The 17,343-nt window shown below is 39.4% G+C and overlaps 1 protein-coding gene across 1 annotated transcript; it reads left to right on the top strand.

Annotated features, from left to right (window-relative positions):
• The first annotated feature begins 859 nt into the window (after window positions 1–859).
• On the top strand, window positions 860–8,687 carry LOC102546862 (uncharacterized). The gene is made up of 5 exons (XM_087577394.1): window positions 860–1,040; window positions 3,944–4,445; window positions 4,532–4,890; window positions 6,628–6,806; window positions 8,320–8,687. The coding sequence occupies exons 2-4, from the start codon at window positions 3,987–3,989 to the stop codon at window positions 6,659–6,661; spliced, it is 852 nt and encodes a 283-aa protein (XP_087433520.1). The 5' UTR covers window positions 860–1,040; window positions 3,944–3,986; the 3' UTR covers window positions 6,662–6,806; window positions 8,320–8,687.
• The last annotated feature ends 8,656 nt before the right edge of the window (window positions 8,688–17,343 follow it).

Raw genomic sequence — 17,343 nt, 5'->3', positions numbered from 1 at the left:
AGTTAATAAAAATAAAAAAAAAAACCTTTTTGTACATAGTATTCTGGAATGACAAGACTTCCTCAATAATACTGTAACCACCAATCCCTGTCTCATGAAATCTAGGAATTCTGATGAGAAATCAGAAAAGGATTCTATGGGACAATTGTTCCTTGGTGGCCTGTTAATGTTCCTCACATGCCCTGGGGTACAGTGCACACAGAACATCTTACAGCACCTCAGAGTCAGTGAGGGACCAGATCCTTTAACCCATTAGTCTATGTTCAAAGCAAAAGGCATCGAACACACTGAGTATAGAGATGATGAGTCTGTAAAAGCTGAGTTGATACAGAATCTTATGGCCCAAGTCTCAAGGCCATTAACAAACCCTACATAAATTCCTAAGTAGTTAAATTCAGTGTCTACTCCAGAGAACTACATATTCCTCAGTGTATCATTTTCTTTGCCATGATCGATGATTGCCATTAAGAGTAAAAGGTCTTTATCATAGGTTGAATGTGATATGTCCTGTGCTGTCTCATGTGTTTAGACATTTGGTCCCCTTAGGCAGCCTTGTTTGAGTAGTTAAGAAACCCTTGGATGTGTGTCCTGCTGGGAGACACTGGGTCCTTAGGAGACCTGGGAAACTGTTTATGCATCGAAACCAGTTGTCTCACTCTCTGCTGCCAGTCCCAGTGGATGAGCCCTTCATCATGCTGTGCCTGAATCTCTGAAAGCCTGAGCCAAAACAACCTCCGTCCCTTATAAGTTGTTTCAAGCCATAGATTTGGGAGGATCCATGAAAAGCCCTTGAGAGTAGAAATGTGTTTTGGCTAGCTGTGATTGGTCCATAACTCCCATGACCTCACAAATAGCCATTGTGAGAAGTATATTCACTCACCCATGTAAGACAACAGCTGTGACTGGATCTTGTCCTTATACTGCAGTAAAAATGAGCTGTATGTTGGCTAAGAGCAGTCAGACTCAGCATTGTGTTCTGAGAGTTTTATATTGTTCATCTTTGGAATTGAACATCTGTGATCCCAACTGACAAGAACTTAGTGAGTTTGCTTCATAGCGGTTGGTTTGGGGGCCTAGATTTTGATCTACTGTTTATAGTAGTTTGAGATTTAGTTCATTCATTTGCTTCCTTTAAAAAAAAATTATCACCTATAGGGTACTGTTTGTGGCGGTTATGAAGCACCAGGGCAGGGGAAGTCAGAAGGAGAAATTGATTGTGAGTGGCATGGTTGGTTCTTTTCTTGCAATAAAGTCAGTGGAGCCTCTGTGAGGACTTGCAGACCCTGCCTATTGATCCACAGGCTGGGTCTGGGGCTTCTCCTCACACTGCAGAGCTGTTGCTTTGTTGGCTGCAGACGCTGGGTCACAAGTCATAGTTGAGCTGATTTTACCTCAAGAGGTTGAGTTTGTTTTCTAATCGGATTTGAGTTCAACAGTTTTGTTTCCAAGTTTGTTTTGATCTACATCTCTTTAGTAGTGGGTTTTTTTTATTAATTTGTGCTTTTACTTTTGTTTCTTGCTTTCTCCTTCCCACAGTCCTATTCATGAATATGCATAATTTTTTGACATTTTGAAATTTAATTTGTTTTACTTTATGTGCATTGCTAGTAGAATGTAGATATAGAAAATAAAAAATTCCATGATGGTGTGCACTTTGAATACATTGCACATACCATTACATCCCCCACACTTTGATGAACTTAAAGATCATCTACCCTATTAGTAATCTCCCAGACCTGCCACACCCCATTCACCCCCAAAACAAAAGTATGCATGTCCACTGAAGACAACCCACAGCAGTACAGTGTAAATGAGGGTTGCTATGTTTTAGATGCCCATCCATAGAAGTTTAAGATAAAGGAATTGAGTATCAGGAGCACAGAGATGAAGTATGTAGTAGGTTCTTAAAGAATGGTGATAGTGAGAAGTGATTGAAGCCATCCGTAGGTTCACTCTCAAACTAGTCCAGACTCATGTCCCTAATCCAGAGCAGCACAGAGACAGTCTTGTCCTCCTCCTCATCATGGGACATCCTGTTATTAAAATCAAAGTGTCCTGCTCAAGGTTTGATGAGAAAGGCCCCACACCTCTCATGTGTCTGAAGGCTTGGTTTCTAGAAGGTTGCATGGATTAGTTGGGAAGATCATGAAACCCCAGTAACTTTAGAAAGTAGATGTTTGGTGACTGGATGCATCAAGGCAAGCCCAAGCCATTCAATCAGCTACTTCTGACCCATCTTGCCAACTCAGCAGCAACTCCAACTGCCATGCCTTCCCCCTCCTTTGAGAGCCTCATTTGTCCCTTAGGTTTAACGTTGTGGAGGATTTGTTCACTGTCATAGTAAAACTAATACAATTCCTAGCATTGTATAGAGGAATTTCTTCAGGGTATTCCCTGCTGTTACTGATCCATCCCTGGCAGTGACATCATGGAGAGCTTTGAGTGAAAGGATGGAAATTTGTTCATAGAAAGCATTGCAGTGTGCTGGGGTTTGTCCCGATGATGCAGAGAAATTCTTAATGGATGGAGAGTAGTTGGACTCCACTATGAGTCCTGATACACTTGGGCAACACTAGACTCTTAGTCCTTGATATGGAGAGTTTTACTCTCTGTTGCTGTGGGGTTATGTTGTCTGTTCCCTTTTGATTCATTCACTCACTGCTCTTGTTTGAGTCACTGATTACTGCTCTGCGTTTATATTTTCAAAGTGGTCCTTTTTCAATAAATGTCCTTGCCATATTGTCCTCTGCTCTCATGTTACTTTATTTCCAATTTATTTTGCATTTAAAATCTTAACTGTGTAGATCAAGGACCTTCCCTCTGGCACCCTGTACATGTCCGTAGTGAGCTGGAAATTTTTTATCTGCTCTGTTACATTGCAACAGCCCCTGCATGTGCCTACATTTCTCTTTTGATTCAGATTCTACCTATACAACCATGGCTCTAGTCAGGCTCAGTATATCTCTAGAAATGGCATGTTACAGACAACCAACCCCATGTACCTATATATTTCAGTAAATAACAGTATATTTTTCTTGGTGCCTGAGCATTGCCTCTTCCCTTGACCTCCTTACCTGCTTGTTGTTGTGTGATCTACCAAAGAACCTATTTTCAGATGTACATGTAGATTTTCATCTATGATATTAACATACATTGTGCATGCACATGCATGTGTGTGTGTGGTTTTTATGATTTGGGTATTAATGTAATACTAGCTTTGAAGACTAATTGTAGAATTATCTTTCCTTGTTTCTCTGGTGGAATACCTTGAGGATTATTGATCTCCAATGTACTTTATGGCCAGTAGGTTGAGATCCACTGTGCAAGCTCTTGGTCCTGGGTGTCCTTGTTAGGAATAACTATTACTCTTTCAACCTTGTACTCATATTGATCTCCTTGTATTATTCACTATACATACTCATAAGATCATAAATGTATCATCACACCCAGGATGTAGCAACAGGGAAGCAAAAGTTGGTCCATGTTTGGTTACCTCTTATATTAATGTTGATGTCTGTATTGTAGAATGAGCAGTCTCTTCCTCTGCAGTTCAAGGTTGGCTGAAGTTCCCACGGATTCTACTTGTCTTTACCATATCTCTCATCTCAATAATTTCTGTCCTATCTGAGTGATTCAGTCAAAGGTTGTCAAATTTGTTCATCTTTTTAATGGACCAGTTCTTTGTCTCTTTGCCCTTTGTTTCAACCTCTAAGAGTGAAGTTATGTCCAGATGTGATATTTCATAACTTTCTCATAACTGTTTTGTGGTTGGGTTGGTTTTTTAAATTTGTTTGTTTTGTTTTCTTTTGTTTTCTCTCTGACCACATACATCATTATAATATTAGTATAGCTTTGGTTTTCATTATACACAAAATATATATAAATGTTTGTATATATTTGTATAGGACTCCTATACATTCTTTCTGTTTTTTTTAACTTCTAGGATATTGTGGTGGTACCATTCTCCTCCTTTTGAAGTGAAGGACATGGCAGACAAATTTTTGTGGGCACATCTCAGTGATACAAATTTACCATCAGCATCCAGTGAAACATTCACAGATCTGAGTGATGCAAATTTACCATCAGCATTCAGTGAAACAGGCACAGATCTGAGTGATGCAAATTTACCAACATCATTCAGTGAAACAGGGTGGTCCATCTCCAGTCTGGTGAACACTGTGTGTTCCCTGAGCCACATGATAGAGGAAAACTTGGACAGGGCAAGAACAACTCACTTTAGAGATACCCTGGCAAAAAACGATGTACTATTCAAGAAGAAAAGCCATTACCATCCTGGACAAATAGTACATCTTCGAAAGAGACACTCTGTCAAGTCACCTGCATGTCGTATCATCCTCCCTCCATTTCCCTTAAAGAGGAGATGGAGTGAATTGGCTCTGCCCACATTCATGATGACCTCAAAAAAAGGCAACATTGTGCAGCAGGTAAATGACAAAAGTAGCAAAGGTTTCTGTAGGTCCAACTCACCTGTTTTATACATATCAGCTTACCTGTGACTTCTTCCCCACAGGGTGATTGTGTGAATGTAGTGAATACAAATGCGATAGAGACAGAGGCTACTGATTTGCTCGCTGAAACATTCAAGGGGACAAAAAAGAAGGCTGAGATTGAGGACATGGGAATTAACATCCCGTTTAGTCTCACACCTCTGGACGTGTTGTCCTTCTTAGAGGACACCACAAACAAACGGAACCCTGGATGTTCCATCCTCGAGTTACCATCTACCAAGGCCCATTTCCGGGAGGCACCCACAGCCCCGAACAGAAACAACAGAAGGCTGTGGAAGTGGGTGAGGAGGCAGATTAGTCACCCGTTTAGGAGGTTGTTTCTCTGCTTCCCCACTCGAAGTAGAAGACACACATCATCCAGGTAAGGGAAAACAAACAATGGAAAAATGGAGTCCCAAAGAAACTGAGTAGGCATGACTGCCAACATTCACATATATATTTGATCTTTCCTTTTCTTTTTTTTTTAAATAAATTATAAAATTTATTTTGCATTTCATAGAAGACTTTTTCAAGATTCAGATTGGAATGTACATTGTTTTGGGTTTGGTTAAGAGCCTTCAACTTGGTAAAGACAACAGAGCAAAGTGGCTTAGTGACGCATGAAGGGCTGAGTATTTCATGAGAAGCTTTAGTGTACTTCAGCATCTAAAGTAAAGAACTGTCAGAGTGTGTAAGCCTTTCCATAAGTGTCACTTAAGTCTCACTTTTCGAACACTTTTTACTTATTTTATAAATTTGGTTTGTTCTATGTAGTTAGAATAAGATTTATTTCTTTCCCCAGAATAGAATAAGTAAATATGCAGGAAAGTCAACATACTGACCTAGGGAAACTGATTCTGATTTGATCTCTGTCCTCTTAATTTAACAATTAGTGAACTTTTCTTTAATTGGTATCAGTATCTTCCTTTATGTATTCATGTTCTTATTTTTGTCATCATAGTTATTTTTATCCCACTTTTTTCCCTCTCCCCTATGTGCATTTTATGATAGCCATATCTTTTGCAATGCAAAATATCAGAGCCCACAATGCATTAACATTTTCACATGTGTCAAGAGCTGATCTTTGACCACTTACTCGCAAAAGTCTGTGTGGAGGGACTAATTATCCAGGTTTCCTTCTACTCTGTTTTCATCTGTGCCTTTCATTGTCTTGCATAAAATATGATTCTTTTGCTGAGATTATGTATAATAAAGGGCCTCAGTAATGGTCTTAGTAATGTATTTCATGGACTGATTTTTCTGTAATTTTTTTTCTTTTTTTTATGCTATTTTTTTTAATTTAGAGAATACTTTATTAGTTTTTGTAATCAAACCCACGTATATAAGATCTTACATATTTAATACAGTGTGTTACCCCTGTACAAATGGAAAAAACTTAAGTTCAACATTTCTAGACCAATATGGCTGTTAATTTCTGTACAGTGCCAACTCAACACAGTAAACGGGGATACTTTTTTCGAAAGTTGACAGCACAGGTAAAGTTTCAAAAAATTCAAATTATATATCTGTATATATATATTTATATTTATATAAAAAGACCAATAATAGCAGTGTGTTATGCATCAACAGCAGCAACAGCTTTTCCAGGTTCTGCAGTCATCTGAACAAAACTGTAGAGACATCCAGCACACTCCATTAAAAAAAAAAAAAGTAAAAAAACAAAACCCGAGAAAACAGCACAGTTCTGTTACTCTTGTGGTACCTGGCACCATTTTTTTTAAATTAGCTTCTCAATCATCATCTGGAAAGAAAACATTCTGAGCAACATCATTAAAAACAGCTCGATCTTTCCTTTTCAAAGGCACTCTGCCACTGAGTGGCTGCACCCATTTATAGACAATGAACCTTAAGATGTCTGTGAGCCTAGAAGGAACTTTCCAACTAAATACTGCTTATGTATATCTGAGGAAGTTGAGTCAGAAGCAGACAGCAGAGGATGTGACCAAGGGCAGAGGATGGAGGGAAAGAGGAAGAAAGAGTGGTGAAAAGGAGCACAGGTTAGGAAGGGAAGAATCCTGTGGAGACCTATGGTACCACACAGCAGCTCTATGCTAAATCCTTCAGTGTCAATGTCATTTTGCTTGTGTCTTCTTTCAAGGATTGATCATTGGGCCCAGGCCCGTGGTTCCTAAACCACAGGCCTGTGCTTGGCCTGGTGCAACAGAACTGCCACAGGAGGGAGCCAGGCCAGAAGAGGCAGTGTACACAACCTATTTTACCTGTCAGACACCTCCACCAACCAGGACACAACCTCTGTAATCCCATCTCCTACAGAATGTGAGTAATTAGCTCCCCACTCTTTGACATCATTGTTGCTTAGACAGAGAAGTCATACACATAACCAACCTCCTATGAAGAGACAGCTACCCTCCCTTTGCAGTCCAGGTGAAAGAATTACATTTCCCACCTGACTCATGTTCTTCCCATGCTGTGGCCCCTGTGGCACCTGGCTCAAACAGGGCGGTGGGGGGGGGGGGAGCATGCAGTATCAATGTCTCCCAGCCACTAAGCATCCAAGACATATTATAACAATGTAAATAGAAGTTGTGGTCCAGTGTGGAGTTCCATGGTGTTTAGGGAGTATCCTTTCTATGAGCTTCTTGGATTGGGAAATTCTTCTAAGAAAGCAATTAAGGAATTTCATGGCTTTCCTTATGAGGTCTTAGAAATGGTAGAAACGGCAAGTCTCTGAAATTTGTTACCTCATTATATTTTCTCTGTCATTGTGAAATAGCTTTGGTACTGGATACTCAGACTGAGATTTCTGGAAGCAAAGAACCTGAGGCATATGTCTGCCTGTCTCCCCTCAAGGCAATGAGTGGGAACCATGAGGCAATGACAGAAATGTGTTTCTGAGAGGCAAAATAACAGAATCCTTCAGGGACACCAAACAAGAGACGAAACTAGCTCCTTTCAGCAACTCTAAAATACCAGGCCTACTCTGCCTTGGAGACTAGGCTCATCAAAGAACTTGGTCACTTGTGTTGCCCTTTGAGTCAGCAAATCCATACTTTAGATCTTAACGGAAGCCACAATATGTCTTTTTAAGCTAAAGTTCCAAGTTCCACAAAATGCTCATCACCACAGGAAATTGATAATACCCAATGGTCTCTCCAGTTTGTAGTTTTCCACAAATCAGAAAATATACTCATTCTTCAGCTGCATATGCTTCTTTAACAGAATTTCAACCAAGAATTGACCCCCACACACACAAACTTCCATATGCTCTGTGGACTATAATATGCTCATGAATGTTATCATGATATAAAAACTATCCATCAAAACTTCCTTTCTTGTGGCAGGGTTGAGAGCTCACTAGTTTCCGTACTAGTTCTGAAAAAATGGAGATGAGCTCAGATCTAGTGAACAAATAAAAGCATTGCATAGCGATGTGACCTATAATAACATCTATGGTGATAGGAGACAGACCCTTTAGTAGCCCAATGCAGATGATCCAGTCATAATTCTCACCTACAGTTTCAAGGTTAAGTGTCTCAGAAAACAAGGTCAGGGTAACACTTGAGACCCCTAACTACTCAGACATGAGCCAACACATTCAAGTGCTCCAGACACACATATGAAATAATGCAATTGTACCTAGACAAATACACACAACACAAGAGGTATGAAGAAGGGGAAATAGAGAAAACCATCTATGAGGACTTCATCTTTCACACTCATGGTCCTTATGTGTCAGATGTGTTTCTCCACCTGCTATTATTTTCACCCAGAAGCATTCAAGTGAAAGGCTCATGCATACTTGTGTTTAACTTGATTTTTGTCTCATCAGGTGTGTCTTCCACAGAGCATGCATTGGCTGAAATCTATGAAGAACAGCAGAACACACCCTTTCCAGTTGCCTGGCTTAGGGGTACCATAGGACACCAGCTCTTAGCTTGTTTTATGAGGCTTGCCCACAATGCCTCAGTGCTGTTTTGTGTGTTCATTTATGCCTTGATGTGAAAATTCAAGAGATTTGAAGAAACTGGTGCAGGGTTATAATCTCCATAGTTTAGACAAGATTTCTTGGGCCTAACATGTAAATTCCTTTATGTTATTAAATGCTCACTTGATTTTTTAAAATAGATCTTATATATTTTATTGAAATATGTACATATCCTTTATAATATTGCTTAATAAAACATAAAGCATTGTGTGGAGATATGGTTCAGTAGTTAAAAAGCACTGATGGCTCACTGAGAGATCCTGCATTCAATTCCAGGCAACCACATGGTGGCTCACAAACATCTGTAATGGGATCCAGTGCCCTCTTCTGGTGTGTCTGAAGATCATGGCAATGTATTCATATACATAAAATAATTCATCTTAAAAAACCGTAGAACTGCAATGAATCCAGCCGCTGTCATCCCTTTCATTTTCATGAAGCTTATGTCACCATTGTTGAAGAAAAGTAAGAAGAGAAATTAATTTGAGGATTACAAAGTGTCCCACTTAGAGACTTAAGATGGACTTTACAAATAAACCAAACTAAGGATCTCATCATCCAGCAACCTCTGCTCTCCCTGCTCTGGTCAGTTGCACATCCACAGGTAGTGCTGCAGCACAGGAAAGAAAAGCAATTCATTTCTGAACGCATGGGCTGAGATTCCAATTGAGAATTAATGTGGAATAATGTTGGCTTTCCTTTATTTTGTAAGTGTAAAAACCAAGGGTCAGTGTTTCTAAAATATGTCAGTGGAATAATCGAGGGGATTCTTCCATTCTGCTTTTTCATGACTTTGACCCAACAATGTCATTCCCTTCATTTAAATTGGATTTCACATATTCTTTCCATTCAATAAACAAAGGCCATAAATTTAAAAAAAAACAAAAAACAAAATCTTACGGTATGTTGTGAGTAGGGACCATCCAGGTCAAAAGTTTTCTCTCTCTCAGTCCTCAGTTAGTGGCCTTGTCTTAAGCCTGCAGTCCTAGTTAGAGTCACTACTGCTTCTGTGATAAAACATGGAGAAAAGCAAATTGATGAGGAAGGGGTTGGTTTTTGGTTTTGCTTTCATTTTTGATTTTCCATTTCTTATTCTGAGTCATATAGTCTATTGAGGGAATCCAAGGCAGGAATTCAGAACGGTTATGAATCTGGAGTTAGATTCTGATGGGAAGGGCATGAAGGGGAGCTGCTTACTGGTTTGGTCCTCATGGTTTCTTCCGCCTGCTTTCTAAAAGAACCCTGGGCCACCAGGGCAGGAATTGCAACTCCCACAATGGACTGGGCCATACTCCACCAATCACTAATTAAGAAGGTGCCCTATCGCCAATGGGAGGAGAAGCCCTTGGTCCTGCCAAGGTTGGACTTCCAGTGGGGAATGTCAGGGCAGGGAGGCAGGAAAGGATGGGTGGTTGGAGATGGGGAAAACCCTCATAGAAGGGGGAGGGAGAGGAGACAGGGGGTTTATGGATGGGATAACATTTGAAATGTAAATTTTAAAAAAATCCAATTAAAAAAAAACGGTGCCCTATAGGTTTCCCTACAGACTGAACTTAAAGAGACAATCTGTCAGTTGAGGTTCCCTTTCCTCTGTGGTACTTTCAATCCTGCCTCTTCACCTTTGACAGGATTCACGAAGTTCTGTCTAATGTTTGGCTGGGTCTCTGCAAGTGTTCTTTATCAGGTGCTGGGTCAGTCTTCTCAGACTCCAATTTTACTAGGCACCTGTCTTCAAGTACAGCAAATATTGTGTCAGGGGTGACTGGCTCTTATGTGAGTCTCAAGATGGGCCAGTCTTTGCCTAGTCGATTTCTGCCCCATCTTTCCCCTGTAACTCTTGTAGGCAGGACAAATGGTAGTTCAAAGGTTTTATGGCTGTGTTGGTGTCTCATTCCCTCCACTGAGTTGGCCATTTTAAGTTCCATGTCACCCATTTCTAGGACTCTTGCTAGTCATACTCATTGATTCCTGGGAGTTTCAATTTTCCTAGGCTTCTAGCTTGTCCTCGATGCCTCTCAAATGACTCTAGCTCTCTCTCCCAGCATTCTCTCTCTTCTCACCCCACTACATCACTCCTGTTCCCATCCCCACTTCCCTCCCTCTTCCACCCCTGATGTCTATTCTATTCCCCTTACTCAGTGTGATTCAAGGCCTACTTGGGCCTTCCTTTTCACTTAGCGTTTTGGGTCGGTGAATTGTAGCAGGGTTATCATGTCCTTTATGACTAATACCCACTTATAAGTGTCTTTCTGGGCATGGGTTACCTCACTCAGGATCATCTTTTCTAGTTCCATCGGATTTGCCTCAAATTTCATGATATTCTTGTTTTCAGAAGCTGAGAAGAATTCCACTGTGTAGATATATCACATTTTCCTTATCCATTCTTCAGCTCAGGAACATCTAATTTCCAGTTTCTGAGTATGAACAATAAATCTGCTATGAACGTAGTTAAGCAAGTGTTCTTGTGGTATAGTAAGTCATCTTTTGGGCATATACCCATGAGTGGTATAGCTGGGTCTTGAGGTAGAACTATTCCCACATTTCTGAGAATCTGTGAGGTTGTACAAAATAGTTGTACAAGTGTACACTACCACCAGCAAAGGAGAAGTGTTGCTTTTGCTCCACATCTTTGCCAGCATGTTCTGTCCCGTGCCTGAGGTTTTTAATCTTAGCCATTCTGATGAATGTAAGATTTGAGTCCCATATTTTTATTTGCATTTCCCTCATGACTATGGATGTTGGACATTTTTGTGCTTCTCAACCCTAGAGATTCCTCTGTTGAGAATTCTGTTTACCTCTTATGCATTTCTTAATTGGTTTATTTAGTTTGTTGATATCTAATTTCTTGAGTTTATACAGTTTGGATATCAGCCACCTGTCATATGTAGGGTTGGTAAAGATTTTTTTCTTATTCTATAGGCTGCTATTTTGTCATTTGGACAGTGTCCTTTGCCTCAGGAAACTTTTCAGTTTCATGAGGTCCTATTTATCGTTCTTCGTGTCTGAGCTGTTGGCGCTGTGTTTGGAAAGTTGTCTCCTGTGGGAAAGCCACTTTCTCTTCTATCAGATTTATTGTAACCTGTTTATGTTGAGCTTGTTGATCCACTTGGACTTGAGTTTTATGCAGGGTAATATGTATGAATCTATTTGCTTTCCTTTACACACAGATATCCAGTTAGAACAGCACCATTTGTTGAACATACTTTATTTCTCCTCCCCATTATTTGGTTTTGACTTCTTTGTAAAAAAAAAAAATCAAGTGTCATGGGGTATGGGAGTTTACTTCTTGGTCTTTGATTCAAGCCAATTGATGAACCTATCTTGTTTTTATGCCAGCACCATATGGATTTTTACTATTTACTATTGCTCTGAAATACAGCTTGAGACCAGGGATTGTGCCACCTCCAGAAGTTCTTCCATTTACAGGACTGTTCTAGGTATCCTGGGCTTTTGTTTTCCATGTAAAGTTGAAAAATGTTCTTTCAAGATCTGCAAAGAATTATGTTGGAATTTTGATGGGAACTGCATTGAATTTGATCATTATACATGATCCTACTGATCCATGAGCATGGAAGACCTATTTTCTGATATCTTCAGTTTCTTTCTTCAAAGACTTGAAGTTCTTGTCATAAAGGTCTTTTGCTTGGTTAGTTACAGCAAGATATTTTATATTATTTATGGCTATTATAAAGGGTGTGTTTAAAAAATGTTTTTCTCAGCCTGTTCATCATTTGTATAAAGGAGGGCTACTGATATTCTCAGTTAATTTGGTTAATTTGGTTAATCCAGCCACATTGTTGAAGGTATTTCTTACTGTAGGAGTCCCCTAATAGAATTTTTCAGGCCACAACATCTACAAGTAGCGATTCTTTGAGTTCTTCCTTTCTGGTTTATATTCCCTTGATCTCTTTTAGTGATCTTATTACTATAAAAGTTTAAATACTATATTGAATAGATATGGAGAGCGCAGACAGCCTTGTCCCTGATTTTAGTGGAATTGCTTTATTTTTTTCTCCATTTAATTAGATTTAGCTATTGGCTTGCTATATTTGGCCTTTATTGTGCTTAGGCATGTGTCTTGTATCCCTGATCTCTCAAAGACTTTTATCATGAAGGAGTGTTGAATTTTTTCAAAAGCTTTTTCAGAATCCAGTGAGATGATCATATGGCTTTTTTCCCTTTCAGTTTGTTTATATGTTGGATTACATTAATGGATATTTCCTATGTTGAACCATGCCTAAATCCTTGGATGAAAGCTACTTGATCATGGTGGATGATGATTTTGATGTGTTCTTTACTTCAGTTTGTGAGTATTTTAAAGATTCTTAATCAATATTCATAAGAGAAATTGGTCTAAAATGATCTTTCTTTCTAAGTCTTTGTGATACCGCACAAAGTATCAAGGTGACTGTGGCTTTATAGAATGAGTTTAAAAACATTTCTTCTGTTTCTATTTTGTGGAATAGTTTGGGGAGTATTGGTATTCGTTCTTTAAAAGTATTGTAGAATTCTTCTCTAAAGCCATCTGGCCCTGGACTTTTGGGGTTGTGAGACTCTTAATAAGTGTCTCTATTTTGTTAGTCTATTTAAATTGTTTACCTAATCTTGAATTGAATTTGGTAATATCTATCAAGAAAACCATTCATTTCATTTGGATTTTCAATTTTGTGGAATACAGCTTTTTGAAGTAAGACCTAGTGATTCTTTAGATTTCCTAGGTGTCTTTGTTGTGTATGGTATTTCTCTTTGTCAAAAATCAAGTGTCCACAGGAGTATAGGTTTATGCTATACAAATTCCATACAGTTCTTATTACTATTGCTCTATAGGTTCTTCTTCTTCTTTTTTTTTTTTTGACCCAATTGGTAAGATATAATTGCCCACCTAAACATACAAAGCCCAGTACCATCCATCCCTTAAGAACATTTGTAACAACCTGTAAAGGCACAGCATAGAATCTTAACGTCACCTGCCATATTGTCCTGCCACAGCTTCTCTCCCTCTCCTCCTGTCTCCTCTTTTCATTCCAGTCTCCTCCTCTTCCTTCAAACTTTTCTCCCGCCCATCCTTCCTTCTCCTCCAATGACAGGCCTCCTTCTATCCTGTATCTGTCCCTCACCTGTATTTTACAAACTCAATGGGGAGAAGTTTCTGGTGAAGTCACCTGAGTCCTGAGTACAGGACTAGGCAGCTGTCCTTGGGGCAGTGAAATTAGCATCAAAATACAGATAACTCCAGGGCAAACCACATTTCCCCCTTTTTGTCCAGTAAAAAAGCCTTTTCACTTATATATAAATTGAGTACAATTATTACCATTCTACAATTTATAAAACATATGATATACTCAACACCTAGTCCATCACTATATCAGTTAAACAGAACATTTAGTTATCCATTCCAGCTTAAGAAAGGCTTAAAATCTATATTATATCTTGGCTAGCTTGTATGCTGTCTGATAACTATCCAATAAAATATGCATTTTCAGAGTTAAATAGCCTGATAGGCTATGAGACTGTAAAAGGTCTTCAACCCCGTCAGAAATCTGAGAATGACCAAATATCTATACACATAGGAAGCCTAACACAGCTTCCAGAACTGAGAGGTTGTAGAAACAAATCTCCACTAGCACAGTCCTGTTAGCAACATGTGAGCGCAAGTCTTCAGCCTTCTGGCCCAAAATCAACTGACAGACTCTTGAAACGCAGATTTTGAGGGGCTGATCACCCTGTCTTGGCAGAGCTTATTAGTCAACTATTCTGCATAATTTGTCCTTTTCTGGACAGTATTAGTCTGCAGATGAAACAGGCAGTTTTGTCCAGTGGCTGCCTAGACACAAAGTATTACCTCACCTGGAGGTAGAGATGTTCACATTCTTCGTTAAATCCACCAAAGGGTAACTGGTAGAAGCAGATATGTCTCAACAAAAGATAAATAACTTTAAATCTCAAATTTTCTGGATTTCTGACATTTTTGAAAACCATCTATCTATAAAGACAATCTGTACTATTGTCTTTATATCTTAATATCTTGAAAGTACTCTCACAAAGTCAGCAATATGTTTGCTATTTGGCCCTTAACTCACATGTGTAATCAACTCAGAAGTTTGTAATGACATCAATAGATGGACTGGCTCTAAACCTTGTACTTTTAAACTTTTAACAAATAAATTCTATATCAAAGCAAAGATATTATTTTAGTTTAGTTAACAAATGAGATTACGACTGTATAACTCAATCTAGCTAATTCCTCCCTGTTAAATTACAACCATTTCTAAGTTCCTCATAAAAACAACTTTAGAATAACCACTTTCAGCCCCACAAAGTCCAGGGAATTGGGGCGACAACTCCTCTATAACTTCCAAGCTGTACATGGGCGTTGAGATATCCTTGGGGGTAGGGGGGAGGAAGAATGAAACAAATGCTGTAGCTGATGTGTCCTGACTGGACCCAGCTGAAATTTGTTGAGACCAGGAATCCAAGTAGGCACACTCTGTAAAATACAACTCTCAAGACAAAAGTTTAGAATAGAGATATCTTTTTGATTCTCCTGAATAAATATTTCAGGTGGTCTACCTCTATCAAATCTGATCAGTATGACTCTGTGAGGTTTCCAGAGCCTAATCATACTTTTTAAAAACACAAAAACAAAATCTTTCTCCCAAAATACAGTGTTCCTTAGTCTGTAACCAGAAAAGCTTGTATCTTGAACTCTCTTCCAGAGTAATAATATAACCAATAAAACTCAAAGTCACACCCATTATGAAGATTAAACAATTTTTTAAAAAGGAAGTAAGCTAAACAATGAGCCTGATAGGCTTTTGTACTCTGTGATATCAGGAAATTAACCCGAAATTCCTGCGGAGCCCATGTTAAGAGAATCTGAGCTTCCTGTTGTGGTAGATATAAAAAATAACCACAAACCCTCACTAGCCGGTATCAATGAGCCATATGGCCTTTAGCGGGGTAATTCATAAAACAAGCCAAATATCTTCTATTAATTCCAATATCAATAAGCAAAATATCAACCCAGGACTTTAGTCCAAAATATATCCATCTGTTAATCTCTCTACCCGGAGCCACAGATTTTTATTTAACCTTAATAACTTCTATAATATATGTATGTCTGCATTCACTCTCCCTGGTGTTACAGACATCACAACTCTCTACTTGGAGTTAGTGACCAATTTTTCCCTAAGTTCCAAACCATAGATGAAAATCCCCACATGATTCGGGTAATCTCTTTACTCTCCTTAAAACAAACTTAAACACATTCTATCAAATCTTAAACCAATAAGCAACTTAAAATTCTGGACTTTAGCCCAAAATATATCCATCTGTTAAGCTCTCTACCCGGAGCCACAGATTTTTTCTTTAACCTTAATAATTTCTATGTCTGTATTCACTCTCCCTGGTATTACAGACATTCATCACAACTCTCTACTTGGAGGTAGTGACTAATTTTTCCCTAAGTTCTGAACCGTGGATGAAAATCCCCACCTGATTCAAGTGATCTCTTTACTCAATTCCTTCTAAAAACAAACTTAATCACCTTTTAACAATACCTTTAATTTAGAAGTAGCTTGTCTAACTAGGATTTCAACCCAAAATTCCTGTGGAGCCCACGTTAAAAAGGATATGAGTACTGAAAGACTTTCTAAACAACGTTCTTTAAAAAGCAGCTTAATCTCTAACTCTCTGAGCGGTCATTATTTATCGGACAGCCTGGGACCTACAGCCTGCCAGCCTAGGCTACTTCCCTGTTTCTTTGTTAAATTCCCCACACTTGAGATATCACATGACTTAACATGATGCTGGCCTCCTCTTACTCAGAAAATAAAAACTTTCTCTCAACTCTTAGGATTACTAGTGGATTCTTGCCCATCACATTAATTCGCCATCTGTTGTTGTAAAAATATAAAAAATAAAAAAGTAAGGTTGTCTTTATCCTACTAGGTCCAGCACCTAGGTGCCCAAAGATATCTGCTAGATATCTTGGCGGAAACACATCCCAACTCCTCGGCGGCCCAGTGTCTCCTGCCGCCCCACACTTTGTTACACTCAAATCATCAGGTAAAAGAACACAGAACACAATAATCTTTGACCCAATTGGTAAGCTATAATTGCCCACCTAAACATACAAAGCCCAGTACCATCCATCCCTTAAAAACATTTGTAACAACCTGTAAAGGTACAGCGTAGAATCTTTTTTTTTTTATTAACTTGAGTATTTCTTATATACATTTCGAGTGTTATTCCCTGTCCCGGTTTCCGGGCAAACATCCCCCTCCCCCCTCCCCTTCCTTATGGGTTTCCCCTCCCCACCCTCCCCCCATTGCCGCCCTCCCCCCAACAGTCTAGTTCACTGGGGGTTCAGTCTTAGCAGGACCCAGGGCTTCCCCTTCCACTGGTGCTCTTACTAGGATATTCATTGCTACCTATGAGGTCAGAGTCCAGGGTCAGTCCATGTATAGTCTTTAGGTAGTGGCTTAGTCCCTGGAAGCTCTGGTTGCTTGGCATTGTTGTACATATGGGGTCTCGAGCCCCTTCAAGCTCTTCCAGTTCTTTCTCTGATTCCTTCAACGGGGGTCCTATTCTCAGTTCAGTGGTTTGCTGCTGGCATTCGCCTCTGTATTTGCTGTATTCTGGCTGTGTCTCTCAGGAGCGATCTACATCCGGCACCTGTCAGTATGCACTTCTTTTCTTCATCCATCTTGTCTAATTGGGTGGCTGTATATGTATGGGCCACATGTGGGGCAGACTCTGAATGGGTGTTCCTTCAGTCTCTGTTTTAATCTTTGCCTCTCTCTTCCCTGCCAAGGGTATTCTTGTTCCCCTTTTAAAGAAGGCGTGAAGCATTCACATTTTGATCAT

The sequence above is a fragment of the Rattus norvegicus genome, chromosome 11 (assembly GCF_021556685.1).
Source record: "Rattus norvegicus strain SHRSP/BbbUtx chromosome 11, alternate assembly SHRSP_T2T, whole genome shotgun sequence".
Taxonomy (NCBI): domain Eukaryota; kingdom Metazoa; phylum Chordata; class Mammalia; order Rodentia; family Muridae; genus Rattus; species Rattus norvegicus.
The sequence above is the reverse complement of the archived record's forward strand: the minus strand, read 5'-3'. Positions and strand labels throughout refer to the sequence as shown.